At 37.5% G+C, this 23,290-nt stretch overlaps 2 protein-coding genes across 2 annotated transcripts in view; one reads left to right on the plus strand and one right to left on the minus strand.

Moving 5' to 3' along the window:
• Naa15-16 (N(alpha)-acetyltransferase 15/16) overlaps window positions 1-23,290 on the minus strand; it is an 86,041-nt gene that overhangs the window by 57,356 nt on the left and 5,395 nt on the right. The window contains exons 9-12 of the mRNA XM_053760411.2: window positions 22,446-22,602; window positions 21,835-21,959; window positions 21,175-21,324; window positions 20,659-20,722 (exon numbers count right to left, since the gene is read on the minus strand). Of these exons, the coding sequence (XP_053616386.1) occupies window positions 20,659-20,722; window positions 21,175-21,324; window positions 21,835-21,959; window positions 22,446-22,602 (496 nt within the window). The remainder of the gene's footprint in view (window positions 1-20,658; window positions 20,723-21,174; window positions 21,325-21,834; window positions 21,960-22,445; window positions 22,603-23,290) is intronic.
• LOC128678689 (uncharacterized protein) lies at window positions 1,302-17,877 on the plus strand. Its single transcript, XM_053760409.2, has 2 exons — window positions 1,302-1,521; window positions 14,018-17,877. The coding sequence occupies exon 2, from the start codon at window positions 14,018-14,020 to the stop codon at window positions 17,426-17,428; it is 3,411 nt and encodes a 1,136-aa protein (XP_053616384.1). The 5' UTR covers window positions 1,302-1,521; the 3' UTR covers window positions 17,429-17,877.

Here is a 23,290-nt window from a genome sequence, read left to right on the forward strand (position 1 = left end):
AAGAAATCGAGTAAAAATTATTGCATCATAATGTTGTAACAACGGATCACGTTCAAGATTTGTTTTAGGTTCAGATATAGGAACTAAATTAATACAGAAAATATTACACGTGTGACTCAAATCGGAAATTGAATTCATAAGACAAGTTGAATGCGTGACTCAAAGTACACAATATTATTTAACCGTTCTCAATACCTACAAAACTAAGCAATACAAATAGAGAAAGAAAAAATCTTCCGTTGGTACACGACACAATCATTACGTCTACGAAAAAGGAACTGGCGGCTGAAGCGGATTTTAAACCAGCTTTAACCATTTTATCATCAAAAGTTGTAACGAGATGTATAATCCAGGACATTATCGTTTCCAATTTCATATAGTCTATTCCATTATATACGTGGAAATACTATCTCATCGATCTAGCCACGGAGAGCCGGGATGGACTATTTTATACGGAGTAGAGAGAACCAAAAGTCACGATATTCAAAGTCCACATTCAGCCGGATAACGGCTTATTGGTGGAATTGATGACCGGAATAAATTTAAAAAAGAATTCGATTTACCCCTTTCCCATAGCAAAATTACAAAGGAAAATATCTGTAATAGAAGCAATAATACGTGACCGTTTATCTCTAATGCCTCAGTACATATCCTTATATCACAGCATGAATTATTCAAACATTTGAACCGTTAGCGTTACTTCTACATCCGCAGATATCTGGAATATCCCATCTATCTCAGCTTATTATCCATTATTTACTTCAGTTTTAATATTATAATAACTTACATAATGTCTGCCTTAGGGTTTTGGGATCCCCGTACGTTTCGGCTTTTCCAATGTTTATTTGCTTCGCCAAGCATGGTATGTCAATCATCGCAAATCATGACTTGAATTCAATTAAAGGCTCCATAGCTGTAAGTTTGATGGACTGTATTGGTGCGTTATGCTATTTCGAGCTTGAAAAGGCTCGTTTATGTTGGTCGAAATGAGCCAGAATAGCAACACAGAAAAACAACAAAACTGAAGGTAAAATATGACTTCCCTGAAAAAACTTTCCGCAATTTTACAAAGATTAAATTGTCACGATTCATATAAAATCATGCACCAATACGAATGCTGCTTTCGAAACTAAAATTCCTCGTCCTGCGACAAGAGCATCACATTCGATTTATTTTTACCAGTGAAGCCTTCGCGCGTCACCCCGCGTCGCGACGACGCGTCGTGTGTCTGTATGCGTGATATCAGAGTCTGTGTGCGTGGGCGGCGCGCACGCGCTACGCTGGAGTATTTACATCGGCGCCCCCTACCACCGCGACCACTCATGCGCCGCGCGACTGTCAGATCACACGTGCAACAGTCACCCTTAGGACACGAGCATTACCCGCAACCGAACAACATAAGTCAAACATGTGCCAGTGATCCACCAGTGAACTTAGTGAAGTGACTGCATCCTGTGATGTGCAATTGAAGAAGTGTTTCCCTACAGTGTTACAGCCGCAGCCTCTACCGCTTGACAAAATGTAAGATTGTGTTTAAGTTGACGATATACCCCCGACCCAGATCTCACGGGCTAGACGCGGCAACAATCGGAATCCAGAAACAATGCGGCTCGTATCGCGACACAATATTAGAGTTTCTCATACGGGCCTTCGACAGAAAACTTCAATGACACGAAACACCTGTGTGAATATACAACCAAAGTCATTTACTGAGCGTTTACACGAGAACAATTATTGCTTAACCCGCCAACCTGTCCAATGAATACGACACTGTTAATTTGCTTAAACTGTCGCAAAATGCATCGCAGTGTTTAAAGGATAATGCAACAGCAGTTTCGTATTAATACGTTTACTTCCTTGCTTGCAACACAGTATACATTCAAATCTGTAAGTTACAAAAATTTTAATTAGAAAATAAAGCAATATCAATCCAAATAAAAAATTGAGCATACCAACGTTTAATCCACAACTCATAAACTTTTACATAAGACGGATTCGCACGAAGCGATTTATAAACAAATAAAAAAAGATTACAACCCACGTCACAACAGCGAAGTTTTAATTTTCTGGAAAGCGTGGGACTCTGAATGAGGCGTTGGATAATGTTAGACAATTAATAACAGCTGTACATTCTCATTCATAAAATGAATTAGTCATTATAAATAAATATTCATTAACTAAGCCGTTTAGCCGAATTAGCTACAGTAAACATTTGTTTCGAGCGAAGAATAAATTAAAAAGTTACATGCTCTTTTCATATACAAAATCAAGACACAAAGGCAAAATCTTGTATTTAAATTTCATATTTAAACACAAGATCATGCATTGTGATCAAAATTGCTTCAAAATCTAGTTGCAAGTTTTCACCTGAACAAACGTACATATTTCAAGTTAAATAAAACCTTCTAAAAACAATTTTGATTCAGAAATCTTAACTTTTGTAGGCATAAGTTTAATTCGACTCAATTGAAAAAGTTACTAATTACGAACTTAATTACAGCATTTTTATCCTAAAACTCGCACAACGGACATAAATATCGCAGGACATTTTTATTTGCTTAATAACGTCATAACTTATAAGTCACAGAATAATAGGTATATTATCTTCATTCTAAGCTTCTGTCATTTCGGAAAACCCGATCACTATTCACATAACGGTACAAAACATGATTTAATTATAAGATCTAAGTATGTCATAGCTTATTACGTGATGTTTTTAATTTAATGCTGACCAAATAAAGATAGTTATGATAAAACATTATATCACGTTGTGATTGCATTCCGTTTAGATTATAAGCAACAATTTATAATGACATCACATGTTGTAAACAAAAATTAGTTTCGTTAGAAACACCCGCGTTAAAATTTCCAGTAATTAAATTATAGAGAAATGCCATATGACCTTTAAGTCCACCCTCTTATTGCTGAGCAAAAAACAGCGGAGGAAAGATAAGTCCACCATTTATGCGTTTTTTTTAGTAAATTTCGTGCAAAAATGTTTTTCCAAAATAAAAAAAAATATATGTTTAATGATAGGTATGTGGTAACCTCTCGTCAAAGGTCGCGTATTAAATCGAATATCAACAATAAACATATACGTATTTTTTTTAATTCGAAGGTTTATCATAGTGACGAGTCTAGTATATAACCCCTGATTCACTTCCTGAGATGGCGTCATATGTTAGCAAATTGTCGTCTTCCGACCGAGGAAAGTGCCGCGAAAGCCTTCCTAAGCTTCGCAGCTGTCCGCTGTCAACATGATATAACTATGCAAACATTAAGAACCTGTATGAGAAGCACATATCATCAATATGTGCAAAGAAATCAAATAAAAAACAAAAACAAAATTTTACTAGTTAATAAAGATTCGTATTTGTAATCTGTTGAATTTAATAAAATTTAATCCATAAAAAAGAACAACGTTACAAACATCCTAGGTATTTGAGACTTTCTTCTTTTTTCAAATTAAATGTCAATCTGATAATGTAACAGTTACGATTTAAATACAGCCCTGCATTGGCAAAACCATCGTCTGGCTACACGATAGAGCCATCAAAATTAAAAATTAAGCGATTTAAATTATGTTATCATCGGTTTAACCTGCCATTGTTTTTATTTTAAAAAGTTGGTTTTCTTTATTTAAACAACTGTACATTTATTACATAAGTTTTAACACTGGCAGTCTCTAGTTTTACTTTAAAACAATTGAACGTTAGTTCAGCATATATCCCGGTACTAATGTGAGAAAATCGTTAGCCATTAAAATGCGGATGTGTGTAACAAACTGAGTATTTTATATGTCTGTTTCCGTGAGTAAACCTGTTATATGCATTTAAAATTAGCAACAATGGTGATAGATTGTTCGATTGTTAGTATATAAATGTCGATAAACCGGTAGATCAGTCTGTTACAAACATAATTCTGGGCAGTATTGCATGCGCTATGCTTTAGTAACATAGTGCTGTAAAAATCGCAATAATAACGTAAAAAAGTAATATTTTCAGTTGGCAAATACCTGGTTACTAAATATTTAAAAAGTTTTTACCGAATAAATACTGATGAATTTTTTTACTTCTTTTGAAAACAATAATAACATAACAGTAAAGCAAATTGAAATGACTGAAATAAATGAAAAAACGTTATAAATGTAGTTTTTTTACTTATTTAGTGAAATATTTTTTTTACATTAATAAAGCCTTTAAGACAGAATCGGAATAAAAAACTTAGGAATAGGAATAGGTTTGAGACATGTGTTTCCGCCCTAAAATAGGACCTATCCGTAAACTATTTTTTTTAAATCTTGACTAAACAGCTTATAGGCAACGACAGCATTCCCATTGTCATCAGGCAAGCGGCCGACCATAAATTCAGAGCCAAAATTGTATTCTACAATAATTGTAGGTTTTTTTTTGCGGTTCCCGGTACTTGTTTTATTTTCCCGGTACTTGTTTCTTTATTGCATACATTTAAAAAATATACCTTTATGTTTTCTCAGCTTTCCTGAGAAATCTCATCATGTGAGAAAGAGAAACATAACTTTTACAAAAGCATTAGAACATTACACTTACAAGAAAGTAGCCTACAAACCTGTATTTATTCTAGGTAATAAACATTGAAATTATCATATGAAAGTCAAGGCGTAAGCCGGTGTGGCCACAATGAATCATATCGCTTCAATGGTACATGACAATATGGCATAGACTTATGACATGCTAAAGAGTGATAGACATGCCACCTGAGACCGTACGTGGTCTAAATGTGGACAGCTCAATGTCAATGGATAATCGACTGTAGTAATACAAAGATTTGTGTCAATCGTTTTTTTTTTAATTACCATACGTTATGTTTGTTAGTGGCATTGGGTTTTATTAGTAACATAATGCTTATATGAACCAGATATGAAAAAATGACTTCAAATCTGGTTCGTAGCGCGATCTATAGAACATTTTTTTTTAAATTATATTTAATGATTTATTCTAATCGTTTCAAATATTAATTTTGAATTTATTTTTGTCTATTAACAATGCATGAGTGTGTGCAATTGTGCATATATGTTCCTTTCGCGTAGATGATTAAAACAAAAGACTACAATTGCATTGTATACACAAGAAATATTTGTAAAATATAAAAATTCCGCTAAATATGATAAGTCGATCTCCGCGAGCAAATCTTTACAGATACAACGTTGACTTTCCGTGAATCACAAGATACCACACGTCACATCCATACAAAGTATTCAATAAACAACTAAGTAATATAGAAATCTATTAAAAACTAAACACATGACATCAGGCACCGGCCTCGCCCCAATTATATAAAAAACAGAAAAAAAAAACTTAATAACACTGTGTGTATATTATCTAACAAGTTCGCAAACATATATCTTAAAAATCAACATAATTTACATGTGATGATAAAGGAGTTGCGTCATGGCGGCTACCGACAAAAAAATGGGATCCGGCTCGCGCGAAAAAATGAATTAAAAAACAATGCAGACATCACAAAACTAGTATTTGAAAAAGATCTGAGAAAAAGAGAGTGGAAAACAATGTACAGAGTGCTGATTTGTTTTTAGTGTAACGATTGTCGCGTTTGTTTTGTTTCGTAGTGTTAGTATTACTCAGAGCACTCGTCACAAATAAAAGTTCGCTATGAGTTAAGAACTCACTTTTTTGAAGTCGGTTAAAAATACATAAAATGCCGACAGCGGCCGCTTGAGATCACGATCGTTTTGACTACCATGTTACTAGTTATATGCATTCCTGGTTTAAAAAATTGGAAAAACAAGAAAACCTAAATAAAATCAAGGTCACTAAACAAGTCAGATCTTTCGTCATTTGTTTATGCAATAAATACGACATACTTTTTTATTACGCTTAAGACGTCTACGCCCCAGGTTACATTACGCTTTACTCATTTGCATACACAAGTACGTATAGCACATTTTTATATATTGTAAATACTGATTTGCTAAAATAGTTTTAGTAATGTTTCAATAATAATGATTTAGAAACATGTTTGCGCAGTAGTCCGTCTGACGATATAGGTCAGAAAAATCACATAATGTAACAAAAAATATAATAACTATTTATCTTCGAGCTCTCTCTCGTCTGCGCATTCTTCCCAATACATATAAACATCGGGATCTACGTTCCTATTTTTTCTTTACTTTAGCTGCGCGCGCTCTACAACCAACAAAATACATGAATCTCTAACACAGAACAATAGACACAAACTCCCAGCAATTATTTGCTCGTGCGCATTGCGCCTGTCGGATCTCTAATCACCGGCGAACGTCACTTGTCATAATAAAAGACCCTTTGTTTAGCATAAATTGATGTGATACAGAAATTTTCACCTTGGGAGAATTTTCTTAGAGCATATAAAAAAAGTTGCACGCAGCAGTTTATGTGACGTTTGAGGCCGGTACAGGCACACTGCGTAATGCATATGCGTGCACGTTCATTGTATGGAAGAGTTACAGCCTGCATAGACGCTTAGTCTCGTCTAAACGGTTGTTACAATTCAATAATAAACGCGCACTAATATTTATTACGTAATAGGACGACCTCTGTTTAAGCCTGGTACAGTGAACAGTGACGATAGACTTGTTGTACAAATTTGTTCATGTACAGTAACTTGACATGTGCAGTCTTGAGGTGACTGTACGTTTACCCTTAAGCAAAACTAGGAAATTTATCTCTTCCAAATCTGTGGCTTCATTAATAACAATTCACGCATATATACTATTTCCTATTCATTGCATATTTCACATTAGAGCGGCCCAGGTCCATACAGACAGACATCGTCGCAATTTTTGTTCACCTTGATAATAATTTTCCTCCGGGCGATAAATTACAAAAGTGGTTATTAAATATGCAGCTTTTCCTCGTGAAGGACTCAGGCGCAATCTAAGGTTGCCTATTATCCGCCACGCTCCGAAAACCACCAAAAGGTAGAGCCAGAACAGCGGAAAAATTTTGAAACCCATTGCGCAAGAGTGGCTCATATTAAACAATACAGAACTAACTAATAGCGACGATTATCAATTTAGAATCAGATAATTGGTGTTTACTTCACCGCGGACAGGTAAGGAGACGCCCATAACGCGCGTATAGTAAAAATTGTACATACCCGTATATAGAGATATCGCCAAAACTTACGTACCTGTAATAGAACAAAAAATATTGTCATAAAAGTACAGAAAATGTTTTCCTCTTTAACAAACTTATATTTATAAAAACAGAGTGCATGCAATAGATTTTCTTGAGAACGCCGAAACTCATATCATTTATCTGAATCTGAATAGATACTTAATTTAAAATAGAAAGCGAGAGACGATTTAGGTAACCCAAAAGATAACTCTAATACATAATAATAACAAGAAACGTAATTGGTACAAAATGGAAATAAAGTACAAGAGTTCAAAAGTCAACAAGCGACACGTCAAAAGTAAAATTTCTTTTAACTATGCTGTAACCGCAATTACTGTATGAGAACGAGCATTATATGGAAGATTATGTTAACAATAACACTGGCTGGATAGGCTATTCGGAATTACGAAACAAAAGCGCAAGAAAGTTAAACAAAGGAAAGCGCGTGCGCAACAAAAGCTGATCACTTGGACGCGGTCATTTCTAAGAAATCTCATCTCGGATTTTCTTGAGATTACGAGAAATAATCTAAGCCATTACAGATGCAACATGGACTTTTATGGGAAAATAGTTTTTTTTTCTCGACTTATTTCCAAGAACTTACGAATCCAAATAAAGAATATTATGTTCTATTCCACAGTGCAATTATCTAAGAATTATATAAACTTTACGCGGAAGTTTTTAATAATATTTAATTAGTGTGAAGGCTGATACATTCAAGGGCAAAACATGATTGTTTTCGTAAACAGGCGAGAGACAACAACAGAACTGATCTAGCAACAACATCTGTTTGGAATGCTTACTCAACACGTCACCTTGGAGATTTCGAAGTTGGTAAAATATAAATCATAGAAGTGTAACAATAGGGCACATGACAGAGCACGTAATAAATAGAAACGGCATGAAATATTTCGCTCTAAAACCGCGTACTAAATGAGCGACAAAACCGGCAGACACGAGACAGAGCGACGACGCGAAGCCAATCCACAAAATTAGATATAATCATTTCCTTGAAAGTCAATGGTGTCGTAGTAGTCACTTCACGCAGGCATCGCATCGCGTCATACAGCGTGCCGTCGTGCACCTAGGACGTAGGCTAAAACGGCCGCGAACCTGGCGCGTGCGCACTCCAACACAGAAACCAGTCACGACTCGGAGAATCAGATCAGTTTTTTTCACAAAGCGACCTTACATTCCATAGATAACAATGGAACTTGCTACTAACACTTTTCGAAGAAAATTAAGCTTTAATAGAAAATCTCCTATATATTTCATGCCACATAGGCTACATATAAAGTAATTATCATGATTTCAACAGGTTAACAATAAATCGATTTTAAAGTATCAAAGGAAGTACAGGGGATCCTCATCAATATGATTATAATCCCACCTAGAATCGATAAATCAGGTAAATCTGATTTAACCGAGACTCCACTTATCCACCAACACAACCCGGCGAGGGTATTGTGCAACAACACAAAGCTAAATTTGTACAAAGCATGAGTTTATAACTGAAACCAGATAATCTAAATCGGTCCTAACAAGCTGGAGGCGTTATGAATTCCCACATTAAAATGCAAGGTTGCTCGATTGACGTTTAATTACTTGTTTATGTATGTTAATGGACGTTATATAAGAGATGAAATTGATACAATTGTCACTGCAGGTGAAGGGAATTAAAAGGGAAAACATATGAAAATTTTAACTTACGTATTTACAAAGAAAACATATAAATAACCTCATATTATTAAAACATACAAAATATAGAAAGTTTCTGTCGCATCTGTCTATGAACGCAATAAACTCAAAAACTAGTGTGATTACTAAATAAAGTTTATGGTTTTGTCCGAGCAAAGCCCGGAGCCGGCTAGTATTTATATAAAGCAATCCTCAACCATGACCATAGACAATGTCAAATTGAATTAAGTTAAATCAACTCACTAAAATACACGAAGAAAAATTCGCAGTTAGAGCAACGCCGCAAAATTATATATCAACTTGACTTATAAAAAGACGATAACACTGCAACAGATGCAAATTAATAGCCAGTAAGATCAAGAAATGACATAATAACAGACGCAGCGAGATGACCCGATGTGAATACGAAACCGGTCCACGATGGGCTCGCCTTGGCCGCGAATGCTAGACAACTTGCATCGCTATGCACTAAACCATGACACTATTTCTAAAGCTGCAAATACCAACTTCCATGAACCGACATTTAGAGACCTTTGCAGTAATCTATCTGAATTCCTGACTCATCTTCAATCAATTTAGGAACGAGATTATGGGTTTTGCTATATATAGCTTCTATTCTGTCACGTTGTGCTTGTAGATTATTTGCGTGCGTTTTTATAGTTTGTCTATTTCATTTGACCGCTTTCCCGGTTTCTTCCTCGGACAAGAGGGTCAGAGAACAGGATCAGACATTGTGTTTTATTTTTCTTCTCCACTTCGCACGGCCTACGGTATCCCTAGGCATGCCCTTTTAACTTTGCATATGCAATGCAATATGTTTAGTTAATTTCTTGTTAAATTTCTTATTGCTTATCCTCTGTTCTATTTTAACATTTTAGAACGAGGACAAATTTAAATGGCTTTCGTTAAAGTTTTGAATTGACAGCAGCCATCATCTCATTTGCGGTAGACATCATTAATAATGTCATAGATTGCGCAAGGTTCTATTTTAGTTGATTAATAAAGTTAATTTAGATACAATGCACCGGGATCATTAAAATATGACATAAACAAAAGGCTTGCCTCTGAACAAAACATAGCATAAAGGCTTCTATAATGAGACCGAGATCAATCAGGACGGCACGCGCCCACCGTGCTCATCATTAGGGTTGCCACATCACGCGGCAAATTCATTAATAACAATGATCATTTTCTTAATTTATCTATAACGAGAGGAAGCTTGTTAGTTGTGAATAAAAAGTTTTGTCTTCTACAAATGGATTTAAAATTGCTCTCCAAAATTGCTGTTGATTGACCGGAATTCTTGTTTACGACAGCCCTGGCAACAAATCTTTCGTACTTCGTTACTCTTTTGGTCTGGTTTCCAGCTGCGGCTCAAACCTCACGAAATATAATGATAGATTGTGGTTCGTGCCACGCGCCAGTTAGCGATGATATTCCTACGATTTCGGCTTTAAGGACAAGCTATAATAGCTCGATTCGTTCCAATGTCACAGTTGCCACAATTCGTTACAGTTTCGACACACAGCGACAAAACTTTGTTTAACATACGTCCAACTTATTGATTGAGAACTCATTCTTGTTTCTGTTGCGCAAGAGTTCTTTACATCGGCACCCGCGCGGATATCGAGGAGTGGTCAGTAAATGCTACGCTGGCGCTGTAAGTAATAACTATCTAGTTGCTGGGTTGTAATAAATAAACATAGGTACCTTTTCCGTCATTCCGTGAATTCAAGGAGATCAATGCATGCAATTACGGTCTGCAGTCGTGTTAGACCTCATTTTCTTGTTGACTTGTCTATATAATTGCATAAATTACTGTGTTTCGAGTTTGATACAACAATAGTTGAGAGATTTTACGTTTTCTTTAATTGGAAAGCGTGAAACGTATGGTTGCCGATATCCTGTTGGTCTGCCAAATGCAGAGACAAAGGCCAATGGAAAGTTGCGGCCAAAAGACGAACTGTGAATACATATTATCATCAATGCATCACGGGTGTATTTCCCAACAGTCGTCTCAGTGAAATGGGACCGCAAAGAAAGCTTGCAACACTAAAAAAAATCATGTTTGAATTCCGAATTCTCGTTTTTTTATTGTTATAACGCGACCGCAAGGCTGATTCGTATTGTAACCGACCACCGTGACACTCCCAAGCTGGTTGGTTAATCACGTTTCTGTTGACCGCAAAAAAAATCGGGCACCTTGCTGGCAAGGCCGCGGGCGCTTGTCTTAGTTTTACATCGCCCATGTCAAATAATTACTACAATGCTGCGTTGCCAACAACATTAAAAGCAGACAAATAAGGAGTTGCTCGCTTGGTTCTAATTTCGAACTTTTGAATTCAGAGATAAATGTTGTATTCAGAATTCAAGACTTCAACGAGTTATGTTTTATTTTTTTCTAATATAGTAAGAATTCAGCCAGATATCGATTTACAACTTCTAGTGATAATGATGATGTCCGACCGATTTCGGTCATTGGGACAACTTCAACGATTTTGAACTTGTAGTACTTAAATGACCACTTCTAATACTTAAAAATCGGAGTATTTGTTTAATGATTATGATAGTTATTTTACAAAGCTCCTATACATGTGGTATTTTTACGAAGGTAAACATGTATATTGTAAATGAAAGGATGATACCGTTAAATGTCAAAGCATATTGAGCATGCACTTTGCAACAAAGCATTTGCAGTATTCACTTCGTGCGATTAAATATTTGATATACGTTTATTGGTTAAACATAGTTATCGATGCAACCGTAAATCGTTATGCAACCGTTGCTTAAGTGCGACAAAAAGCACAGAAAACTATTAATCGAATCAAGGTCATTCGTAATTATTGTGATCATTATTTTTCAAAATCATACATCATTCGCGATAGTAGTCATACAGATGGTAAATATGGATGATATTTTATGCACGAACCATTAGTTTAATAATCATTAATAAAAAACACTATACTAAATATCATAAGTGTAAGAAATCACTTGTAATATAATTATACATAATGTAGTCTTTAAAAACGTAAAAATTCCTTGATAGAAACAATCAAAACACAACTTCGAAATAAAATCAAAACTTTATCAGATTTCAAATAAAAAAACAGAACTATGTACTTCAAAAATCCAATTTGATTCCAACAGCGAATTGTATGCTAAATCACCGTTATAAAATACCATAGACATTGCATTCACTCGGAACCAATTAGTACTTGCGCTTGCGCCGCGGTGCAATGCAGTTTGGCGTACGCCCCGATTAGGCTGCTTACACACTTGTGACCTACTTAATTTTTTTACAATTATGTCACCATCATTGTCCATAGAACTTCCATGGAAAATAAACATGTAATAAGTTCTAGTAATCAATCGACAAAATCGAAAATTAATCAACACAATAAAACCACTGAGGTAAAGAGATAGTAAGATATATTTTTCCATCATCGAGATCAAAGATGCCAAATTTTAACACATAGCGCTGTTGAATTAATAGTTGAATTGAAAGTTAAATTCTTACACACATAGCTTACACTAGTTATCGAATAACCTTAAAATATAACTTCCTAAATGGCAAAAAATTGTATAATGTTCAGTAGTATCTTTGCAAAGGTATAAATATGTAAATATTAAATTATCGACAGCTCGTGGACGCGACCGTCCACAACGCGCTCAACAGGCGTTGTTGAGCGTATCAAAAGACGAATCTATCATATCCCTGACTGAATGCAGAGATCATAAACCAGGTTTACTCCAGTAAACAGGTACACTTTCAGTGCATACTTAGCACGTTTACCGATCTAGTTTATCGAAGGCGAAACTTACTGGTCGGGTGACTGAGCCTTTCACGAGCCCTACCCACACCTACCGGACACCTGGCTCGTGCCTTGTCTAGTACTTTTTGTGATCTATGGTCATTATATTTACATAGGGTTGCCAAGTGTAACGTATATTCAGGATCATTATTTAGACTTAGATAGTATTGTCAAACCGTATAAAGGAAAGCTCATTTGCAAAAACTAACCGGTGAGGCATAGCTCTGTAGTTTTGTGCGTAATCTATTACATTTAGTGAATTTAATAAAAAGATAAGGTCGTTCGATAAAAGTTTTGAAGTTGTGGCAACCCTGTTGATATAAGAAATAATGCGAACACCGGGTCGTGCCTTGTCTAGTAGTTTTTGCAATCTATGTTTATTTCATACAATGAGGCGAAGTCGTGCCGGCTTGTCTAGTATCTTATGTGGTCTATTTCACGGAATATTCAAGTCGGGTGGAATAATTAAAATGTCTTGGTTCGTCTAGTATTTTATGCGATCATTATTTTGAAACGACATTACAATTTATTTGTAGAAAACTCTGATAAGTAAAATGTTAAGTAAAGTGTTCTTAAAATGTTTGCAACCGTTGCTAAACTTAGCCATAGGCATTTACTTTCAACAGAACCATGACGAAAGAAAAGGGTTGATAAATATAATTTATATTCGCTTCAAGCCACAGTTGCTTATCATAAATGAAACATTATTACAATTATTGTCTCTTTCTGTCACCACAATATCAAACCCATCACGCTTCACAAACGCCTTTCATAAAATTTCACAGTTCAATTTGTCACATCCCACCCACTCCACTTACAACATTAAATCCTATATTGTTTAGGAGAAACGCGCTTATTCACAGCATTATATACTAACAATAATGTCGTTTCGTGACTGCACACAGCATTACGTTGCGATACCCGTGCCAATCCGTGTTGTGAAAACGGCTGATCATTGTTTCTATACAACGCCATTAGTTACCTACAAACATAGCAAAGTTCATTGTAATTGTTTAAATGATTCCAAGATTGAGCGCGGCATAATTTTTTCGTTCTTAGGCACCGGCCTTCCTGTCTCGCGACTATTCGCCATTCAATTTCCAATTAAACGCTTGATTTTCAATGCCACCGGGTCGGAGGTGGTTTAGTAAAACTTGATAAAAGGCGGGCAGTCGCGCGCGGCTCGCCAGTGCCCAAATCGCTTTTGTCTCAGAGCCTTTCACTCCGACCGCTCATGTGCGACAACGAGCAGTTTAATCTCATAACACTTAGATAAGTTCCCTGGCTTATATTTAAGTAAGTTTGTCGAAGTTGCGCAATGTAAACTAATTGAAATGTTTTGTAAACTTTCAGATGGTGAGAGGGGCGGCGTTGGCGCTGGTGCTAGCCCTGGCCTGGGCGTGCGATGCGCGCGCCAGCGTGCTCGTGCCCGCCTACGCGCTGCCGCCCGACTCGTTCGTGCGCGACCAGCGCAGTCTTGCGCCCGTCCCTGACATAGACGCCGCCGAGTCCCAAAGAACCATCAGGCGACTCATAGGTGGACACATGAAAAACAAGGAACACAGCTCCGCGAAGAACTCCATTTCGTTCGACGACAAGACCGAAAGCGGAAAGTTCAATGGCGTGATCGTGACGGACCAGTCGGGCGGCACCGTGGGGTGGAACCAGGGCATCTGGGATGACGGCATGCTCATGTCCAGCGCCGGTGAGGGCAAGGAGAACGGCAAAGTGAAAGAGGACGAGGAGGACAAAAAAACTTTGTCCGATCAAGTGGCTGAAGGAAAATATGGCCTAATACAGAATGAAATATTTCCAAAGACACCAAAACGACCGGGAATTTTAAGCTACGAGCCCAACGCGGAAACTAGAACTAAAGATAATCTTCAGAATTTAGGTGGTCTCAAGAAAGAGGAAATATGGCTAGCCGAAGATCATTTGCTAGTTCTTAAAGGTGGCTCATTCCCGGAACGTACTAAAGAAAACGAAAGAAGGCCATGGCCACCGATCGACGACTACGAGGCGCCCAGAAGGCAAGTAAAGCTTCCTAAGAAACCCAAAGTGCCTCCGCCCTTTCCGGTACAACTCACCGACAACGGACCGCTCGTCTTCCTTACACCAAACGGCAGTGTCCCTGCGGCCCTATTTCCACCCTTCCCAGCAGGAGAGGGCGAAGGCCCTCTTCCTCCTCCGCCATTCCTATTCCCACCGGGAGCGCCCTACGCCCCGGGTGAATATCCGGGAAACTCTACTGCCGGGGGAGCGCCGTTGCAAGGTCCTCCGTTCCCATTCCTACCCGGGAATGCGAGCGAAGGAGCATTCCCCTTCCTCCCACCCATGAACGGAACTTTTCCAGAAGGCTTTCCTCCGGGCGCAGCGTTTCTACCACCACCGAGCAACCAATCAGACCTGTACGACGAAGACGACCCTTCGATTTACTATCCGCCGCCTTACAATTTTTCTTACCGCGGTGACTACAATAACAGTGTGGCGGCTGGACCTTTAGTGCCTGGAATAATATTACCACCTCCACCGGACTTTTTCGCCCCAATGGAGGAGAAAACCACTACTGAAACAACAAGAACGAGTAGGCCATCGACTTATACAAGGCCCAAGTCTACCACTGCAAAACCAACGCCTACACCTGTGGTGTATCGAAACAAGTACAAGGCTAGACCGACGACAACTACGACGACTACTACTGAAACTGCAAGAACTACCGAAGTACCTAGCACTATTTCAACTCCACCAACAGTTGAAATCAAAACGACGCCAAGGGTCAACCACAGAAAGCCTCTACGCATACCCGCAAGAAATCCTGTACGAATCCAAAATCTACCTGACGACATTATTACAAGACCGAAAACAGATAAACCTGCATACAAAATCAGGACCAAGGTTACATCTAAACCTCTCTCAGTGTCTGTCATTTACGATTATCCAGAGCAGATTTACGATACAAAGATTCCATCAACAACCGAGAAGCCTTATGTGCAATATGTGACAGACAAGACACCGAATGTAGTCATCAATGACATAGTTACATCAACCCCAGTACCTTTGAGAGCATATTATTCTAGTGTTCAAAATGACGTGCCAACTACAAAGTTACAACCTGTGTATAATCAGAAACCTAATGACGCATTAGCTTCATTCTACTTCTATGACGAGCAGCCAAAGACATCGCCGACGCCTGAGACTTACTTCGATGGAAGGAAATACTACAAGTCTGTGCCAGTAAGTCAAGCACCACTATCAATCCAAAACGTAAATACTCAATCTGGTTTCACACCATCAGTGGACGTCGCATACGGAGCTATTGATCAAGCTGATGCGCTTTTCCTCTGGCCACAGAAACAAGGACCTCGAACAGTCACACAAGAATACTTCAGCATACAAAAGCCTAGAACGCAACAAGTATACGTCCAGCAACAGAAGAGACCAGACCAGTTCTTCCAACAAATAGCGGATATCCAACAGACTATTGACTTGTTCACCACAAAGAGGCCAAAGACACATTCGCATCGTCCCCACTCGCACAAGCCTAAAGCTATCACAGCGAGACCTGTTTACCAATACTACCAAACCCAAGCGAAACCAAGACCAGAACAATTGACATTCCGTGCGCCTAAATTGGACCCTGAGCCATTCAGGCCTATGGTGAGCTACAGCAAACCGTTCAATCTAGCAAACGAATTTAATGCAATAACTCCGTCAGTTTCACCAGTCTACCACCAACAATATCTTATCGAGAGCATAGTGACAACTGAGTCTCCGACATCGTCAAGATATTACCCAAAATCGAAGACGCGAGACGAAGATTACGATGACAGTCCTATTAGTAAAATACCCAAAGGAACTAGAAATCACATACCTATACAAAATAAGCCTTCAGTGATCCAGTACATAAACAAGCAACCAAGCACAACTTCGAACCCGATCGAGAACGGATATTACACGAAACAAGACGAGAGATATTTGGATGACATTACGAGAAATTCTTTTGATATATTTGGGAAGAAAATCGAGGACACTCAAGACATTAACGGGTTAGCTGTGACGCCGCCCCTAGAAACCGTCAAGACTCCCATTGACAACAACATCAACATACAGTACGCATACAAAATCGTTGACAGCCAGACTCAACCACCATCTTTGGATAGAGATACGCTTGTCAACGACCGATTACCGCGACCGCCTATAAACCCTGACAGCGAGCCTATTAATGCATATCGTAATGCAGAACTAATACAGCAGAAACCACCTTCATTACACGACGACACGCTCGTTAATGATAGACTACCACGGCCGACGGTAAACCCCGACAGCGAGCCAATAGGAGAGTATAGAAACGCACAACTAATAGATCAGAAACCGCCTTCTTTGGCAGACGACACGCTGGTCAATGACCGGTTGCCTCGGCCGACGGTAAGCCCAGACAGCGAGTTCATACCTATCCCAAATCCAGGATATAGATCAGAGCAATACAAACAGAGTCAAGTGCAAAGACCGCAATACGCTGGCGAGCAATACGACTTAAACAGGCCAAATTTGGGAGGGGACACAGCAGTGAACTTCAGGCTACCGTTGCCTCCAATCAATCCTGATGCAGAATGGATAGGGCCATTAAATGCGGCCGGGGAAGGTAGACCAGGGTCATTCGTGTCGTATCGGCTGCCGGGGGAGGGCGCTCATGTATACTTCCTGACGCCTCAGGCTGCGCGCGCGGCGCGGGAAAGATACCGGACGCCCGGCTACGGACGGTGAAACCAAAGCTCTAGTCTCAAAACGTCTTGACGACGTGCAGTGTTATGTAAATATAAAGCGCAAATGTGATGTTTAAGTGTCCTAAGTAGTGTAAGGAACGAAAGACTAGTGGGCGGTCGCCCTATTGCCATAATATTTAAAACGCGAATTTTTATTATTATTTAGTTTATACTTCCGAGCGATGTTGAAAAATGAAATGGACGCTAATGGATGCCTATTTATTAAATTATTGTTAAGAGATGTGGTGCATAATGATAATTAATTTATTTATGTCAGTATTCTAAATGAACTTTCAGGGCTGTTGTGATATGACGCGTGGCAAATGTGAACTATATATAGTATCTTTTTAATAATAACAATTGTTATTGTAATTGTTATTTTTTTAATAATGACAGATCATTGTGATTTTGTATCGTATTAAACAAAGAATAAAATATTAAAATTCTGTATTTGTGACTTGTTTTTGTTATTACCATACTGCCGTACTATAAATATTAAGTCTATCTATCAGTTATAATAACTCATAATCGCCCTTAAAGCAGGGCAAAACATTTTTAAAGATTGATTTTGCGGGCAAAGCTCTGTTACTTCAGCTAGTTACTTATTTTTATTTACTAACAGTTGCCAGTTACCACTCCCTTGGTAAAATACTCCACGCCAAAAATTCCTCTTTATCATTTTTTTACGTGAAATAAGGACAAACAGATTTTGACATTTATAATATTAAATTTAATGCTCCGAGAGAAATCACAAAAACAAAAGTGAAGTGATATTTCGGCGGTATTGAATCAGTACGTGTGCAAATAATATTACAAAATTATATTTATTATTGTCTCCGCGCTTGAGTCACCATTGCAAATAACCAATGAAAGAAGTGAACGATTTGGCATTAAACTTAAACAATACAAATAAAATCATTGACTCGCCGTCCTTCTAACTGCGACATAAATGACATAAAGCGACAGCAGTAGCAAAAACAATTTTGATTATCTAAATATTGTTAAGTAGTGGCATCTGTTTATCTATTCATTTGATACATATTCACACCTGAAATACTTAACGATCATCATGAAAAAGAAAACACTTTTAGGGATATAGAAAAGAACACAGAACCTTTAATCTGAACATACGAATATTATTAAGATAAAATATATCTATTTTTGTTTTTTTTAGATTTTTTGTTTTTAATGAATAATCTCAAAAACTATTGGGCCGATTTTGATGAAATCTTCTGCCATAGGGCTACTTTTTCAATATGGTTTTACACGAGTGAAGCCGGAGCGGGCTGCTAGTAGGAAATAAGTTACACGTAAAGGTTTCTATTGAGATGGAGGATAATAAATAACTTATATAAAACGAGTTTTTGCCCGTGGCTCCGCCCGCAAAAAGTAGCCTATGTCACCACACCACACCAATCACTAATGTGAATGAAAGACAAACAAACTTTCATATTTATAACATGCTGTAAGAATCTCGGTTGAGGGCGTTCGACAATAATAAAAATAATGAATTCAATATAAGACGAAATATTTTAATGCTCTATTCATCGTAAAAACTATTTTAGCTAACTATAAGGAAAAGCAAAAAGATTACAATACGACCTAGAAAAAATGCAACAGCTTAAAACGCGGAACACGGAACGTAGCCGGAAAAAATTTTGAATCTTCAATTCTTTATTATGCAATCAGTTTGACTGTGAATAAAATCTAGATAGACTTTTAAATGGCAAATTGACACTATTATACAGAACATTGTCATTTTTGTCCCTTCTAGTGTTGTGCTTGTCTCTAAAGTATTAACCACTACTATAAGCACAAATTAACTAAAAATTTAGCATGTGAAATTTTTTTGATGTGGTCACATCAAACTATGTGATAAAAACAGTCCCAAGGACGGCTGACGTCAAGCAGGCGGCCGGTCGTAAAATCACAGCTGAATATTTAAAATTTTTCCTGAATTCAACATTTTTGGAATTCAATATAATGGCCCGGAAGGTTATTTTTTAGGGTGAGGCCCGGGGCATCACAGCCCCGAATGTAACTAGAAAGATGGGAGAGAAAAAAAGAGACCCAAATAAAAACAGTCAAGTGCACTGGAAGTTACACAGTATAGACTTTTGTATATAGCAGTATTAGATACGAATTTGTTATGAATTTGAATAGATTGACGCGATTATACTTATTTAAATTTAAAGAATAAAATTAAGTACTCATACAGTTCAGGTTACTAATATGTACACGTACAGTCGACATCACATAACCTATCCTAATAAAATTAAAGGCAAATTGGCCTCTTTACCGCGGCATAAATGCCCGGCAGGGTAACTAGAAATGCGGTCGACAGTACAACCGTTTTCGCACGGTTAATATCACCAAATCAACCAAGGCGGTGAGTCCAACTGGTCAGTGGAACAATGCTTGACCTTGAGCTAACGACCGCATTTGACACAATAGCGCATTTAAATTATTTGTCGTAGAGACTACTAAAGAAATGCTAGACAACATCATGTCATGTATAACATGTAACACTTTATAAGGGACTAGCTGCGCCCCGGGACTTTGCATCCGTGGGAATTTCGGGTAAAAAGTACCCTAGGTGTTATTCCAAGTTATATTACACCCGTGTACCAAATTTCACAACAATCTGTCCAGTAGATTTCGCGTGAATAAGTAACAAAAATACATACATATTAGTAACAAAGATATGTATATTAATAACAAACATACATACACACATACATCCTCACAATCTGTCGCTTTTATAATATTAGTAGGATTATTACTACGATTAATAGCGCAAAGCCGCCAATAATAACTATTGCTAATACATTTACTCAGGCGCGAGGGGGTAAATTAGTATGGACACAATACAAATTTTGCCGCGGATGGAATTAATACAAATATTTATTTGCACACAAACACGATATATATACATGTAGATAAACAAGCAACTACGAGTGTATTATTGTAAATTGTAACATATCAATATCGGACAGACAACGTATAACCGAAAATAATAGTCGTTGAAAGCTGAAATTTGGCTTGTATTTTCTTAGAGTGTAGATAGAAGTTAAAAGAGAATATTATATCTGCTCAACCAATCTTCGTGAAAATTTGCATACATAAAGCTAAGAGTCCGTAGATCAATCATTCCGGAGGGAAAAGCTGTTCTCGTGTGAAATTCACGCGGGACAAGTGGCGGTCAAAAGCTATCATATAATTATACGATACCTGTGTCTGTGGTAGTGACGGTTTGTACAGGCTGCAGCGGACACGCGTATAGCCTCAGATACACCTAAAATAAAATAATAATCGATAAAAAAATAAAATCCATTACAAAATTGGACAATACAATTGGTATTTATATTAAAAAATAGTTTTGTTTTACATATTATTACACTTGGTTGATAATTAATTTTGAAAAAATGTCATAGATGTGGGTTCAAATCCTACTTAAATATTAATTTAAATATAATAACCCCGATTTATTAGATACAAAGTCAGACGAACAGAAGGACAGCAGCTTTGTCTTAGTAATTATAGGGCCCTGTTTTAGCCATAGGGTGCGGTGCAGCACCCAACAAAATAATTTTATTTTCTTTAACACTATCAATTTTATTTATATTATTAATTTAATTTATTATTTTTTCTTAGAGTGGTACTAAATACAATCTGTAAGTTGTTTAACTTTCTATTGCTGCTTAGTGTGTGCCCTAGTGTTGTCCAGCAATCTAATATTAGTGTTACCTGCACCGCGACTCTTGCGCAGCGGAAGTAGAACGGATGTGAGCGGAGAACGTCTTCTAATCTTAGGAGGCCGACGTACGATCGAAGAGTCATTTTGCGCATACAATATGAATGGAAGTCGAACTGGTCCTCCATTATTTCTGAGAAGTGCTGAAAGAGAGGTAAAATATATATATAGTTAACACAGCTCGGAAAGTTTAACTTGACATGAAAAATATTTGATTGTTCAGCAAAATCTGTTATTTCAACAAAAGTACATCTTAAATATTTTTTAGTACGGTAAAGTTAAACGAAAAAAAAATTTAACTGTGAAGATTGCAAGTAAGAAATAAGTTTATTACAAAAATAACATTTTTGACACAAGCTTTCATTTTTGTCAGCAATGCATTCAATGGGTGACAATAAAATATGCCGCAAACCGTTTAGTAGTTCCCTCATTGGGAGCGGTTCCTGGGTGCACCATCAGGTCATGCTTATAATAAAATGACGTATTGTCATCTGAACTAAACGGGTGTACAAAATTTCAGCTCAATCGGTTGAAAATATCTGCTTCAAAATTGACTTACAAGATTCCACCCGAACATACATAAATTGCAAGTTAAATAAAAGCTTGTAAAACATACTATAATAGATTCAAATTTGAAACCTAAACGGTCTTACTCTATCAACTTCGTGGGCCTTTTTGAGCGCTTCGCCCCACTGCTGCGCGCGCTGGTACGCGAGCGCCGCTTCCGTCTGGAACCACATGCACTGCATCTCGTTCAGGTTCTCCGTGGCCGGCACTCCTGGAACCAGATAACTTTTTTATTATTATTTCTTGCTAAATATTCCAAATACACAATATAGTCACAGTCTACTACTACTAAATCGATATCAATTGTGACCATATCATATTATAGAAAACTATAATATTTTCTATATTACTTTTTACAAGCTTTTATTTAATTTTCAATGTATTATGTATGTATGTCCCAATGTCTATTTGGGTGGCATCTTGCAAATCAATATTTTCTCCAGACTTGGGAACTCTTCAATTGTTTGGACATGATATTTTTGTCACACACTGAATGGAATGAGATCTCTCTGTGTTTGTGTCACACGGTTCAGTGCTAAAACGTACGTAATGATTGCGCCCTAGAATAGGATCACTCCATGTCCTCTATAAAAGTCGCAGGGTTACAAAGTCTTATAAGCAACAACAGCATTCCCTGAGAGGGTTAACGTCAAATCTATAGCCAAATCAAGTCCTAATATAAAATAATATATCGTACCCTCCCTGGTGAACTTAGCGCACATGGCCTCGGCGCCGGCGACGTGCCCCGCGCGCAGCATGTAGCGCGCACACTTGCTGTTGACGTAGCGGTCGGCGGTGTCCAGCGCCTGCGCCTCCTCCAGCCACCGATACGCCGAGATCGGGTCGCCCGCGTGCTGCGATACACGACTACTGACACTACGAGTGACTATTTCGGGATAAAGCCTTTGTGTTATTCCAGTATATACCAGTAATTTGTAGCTAGTCAGAAAATACAATTTAATATAAAAATTGACGTGAAAAAGTGCATGTGAAAGTCTAATTTCTGAATAAATGATTTGAATTTGAATTCCAGGTTATATTCTAGCGGTGGAGAAAATTGAATTTCATTTTAAATTTAAAAAGTACCCAGGTGTGTTATTCCAGATTGTATTTTAACGATGTATTAGATTTCATAACAATCGGTCTAACAAATTTTACGAGGAAGAGTAACAAACATACACACACGTCATAACAAACCTTCACATTTATCATATTAACAGGATACAAGATAGCTGCTAAAGTAATCTGTGACACTCTCCAACTGTCTCAACAATGAAAATCATTGCTCCATGTTGACGTGAACAAACTCTCATTTTTATGATATAAGCATGAATTATACATACAAAAGTCTGACTGTTACGTTTTCACAGATAAAGTGCTGGGCCGATTTTGATGAAATTTCGCATTCTTTATGACAGATTGTCTACGCAAAAGACGCGACTTTGTTTTATGTGCATTGTGGACACACAATAATCGTAACTAATATTATAAATACGAAAGTAAGTTTGCTAGTTTATTACCTCTTCACACTCAGTACACAAA

Source organism: Plodia interpunctella, chromosome 20, assembly GCF_027563975.2.
Source record: "Plodia interpunctella isolate USDA-ARS_2022_Savannah chromosome 20, ilPloInte3.2, whole genome shotgun sequence".
Classification (NCBI taxonomy): domain Eukaryota; kingdom Metazoa; phylum Arthropoda; class Insecta; order Lepidoptera; family Pyralidae; genus Plodia; species Plodia interpunctella.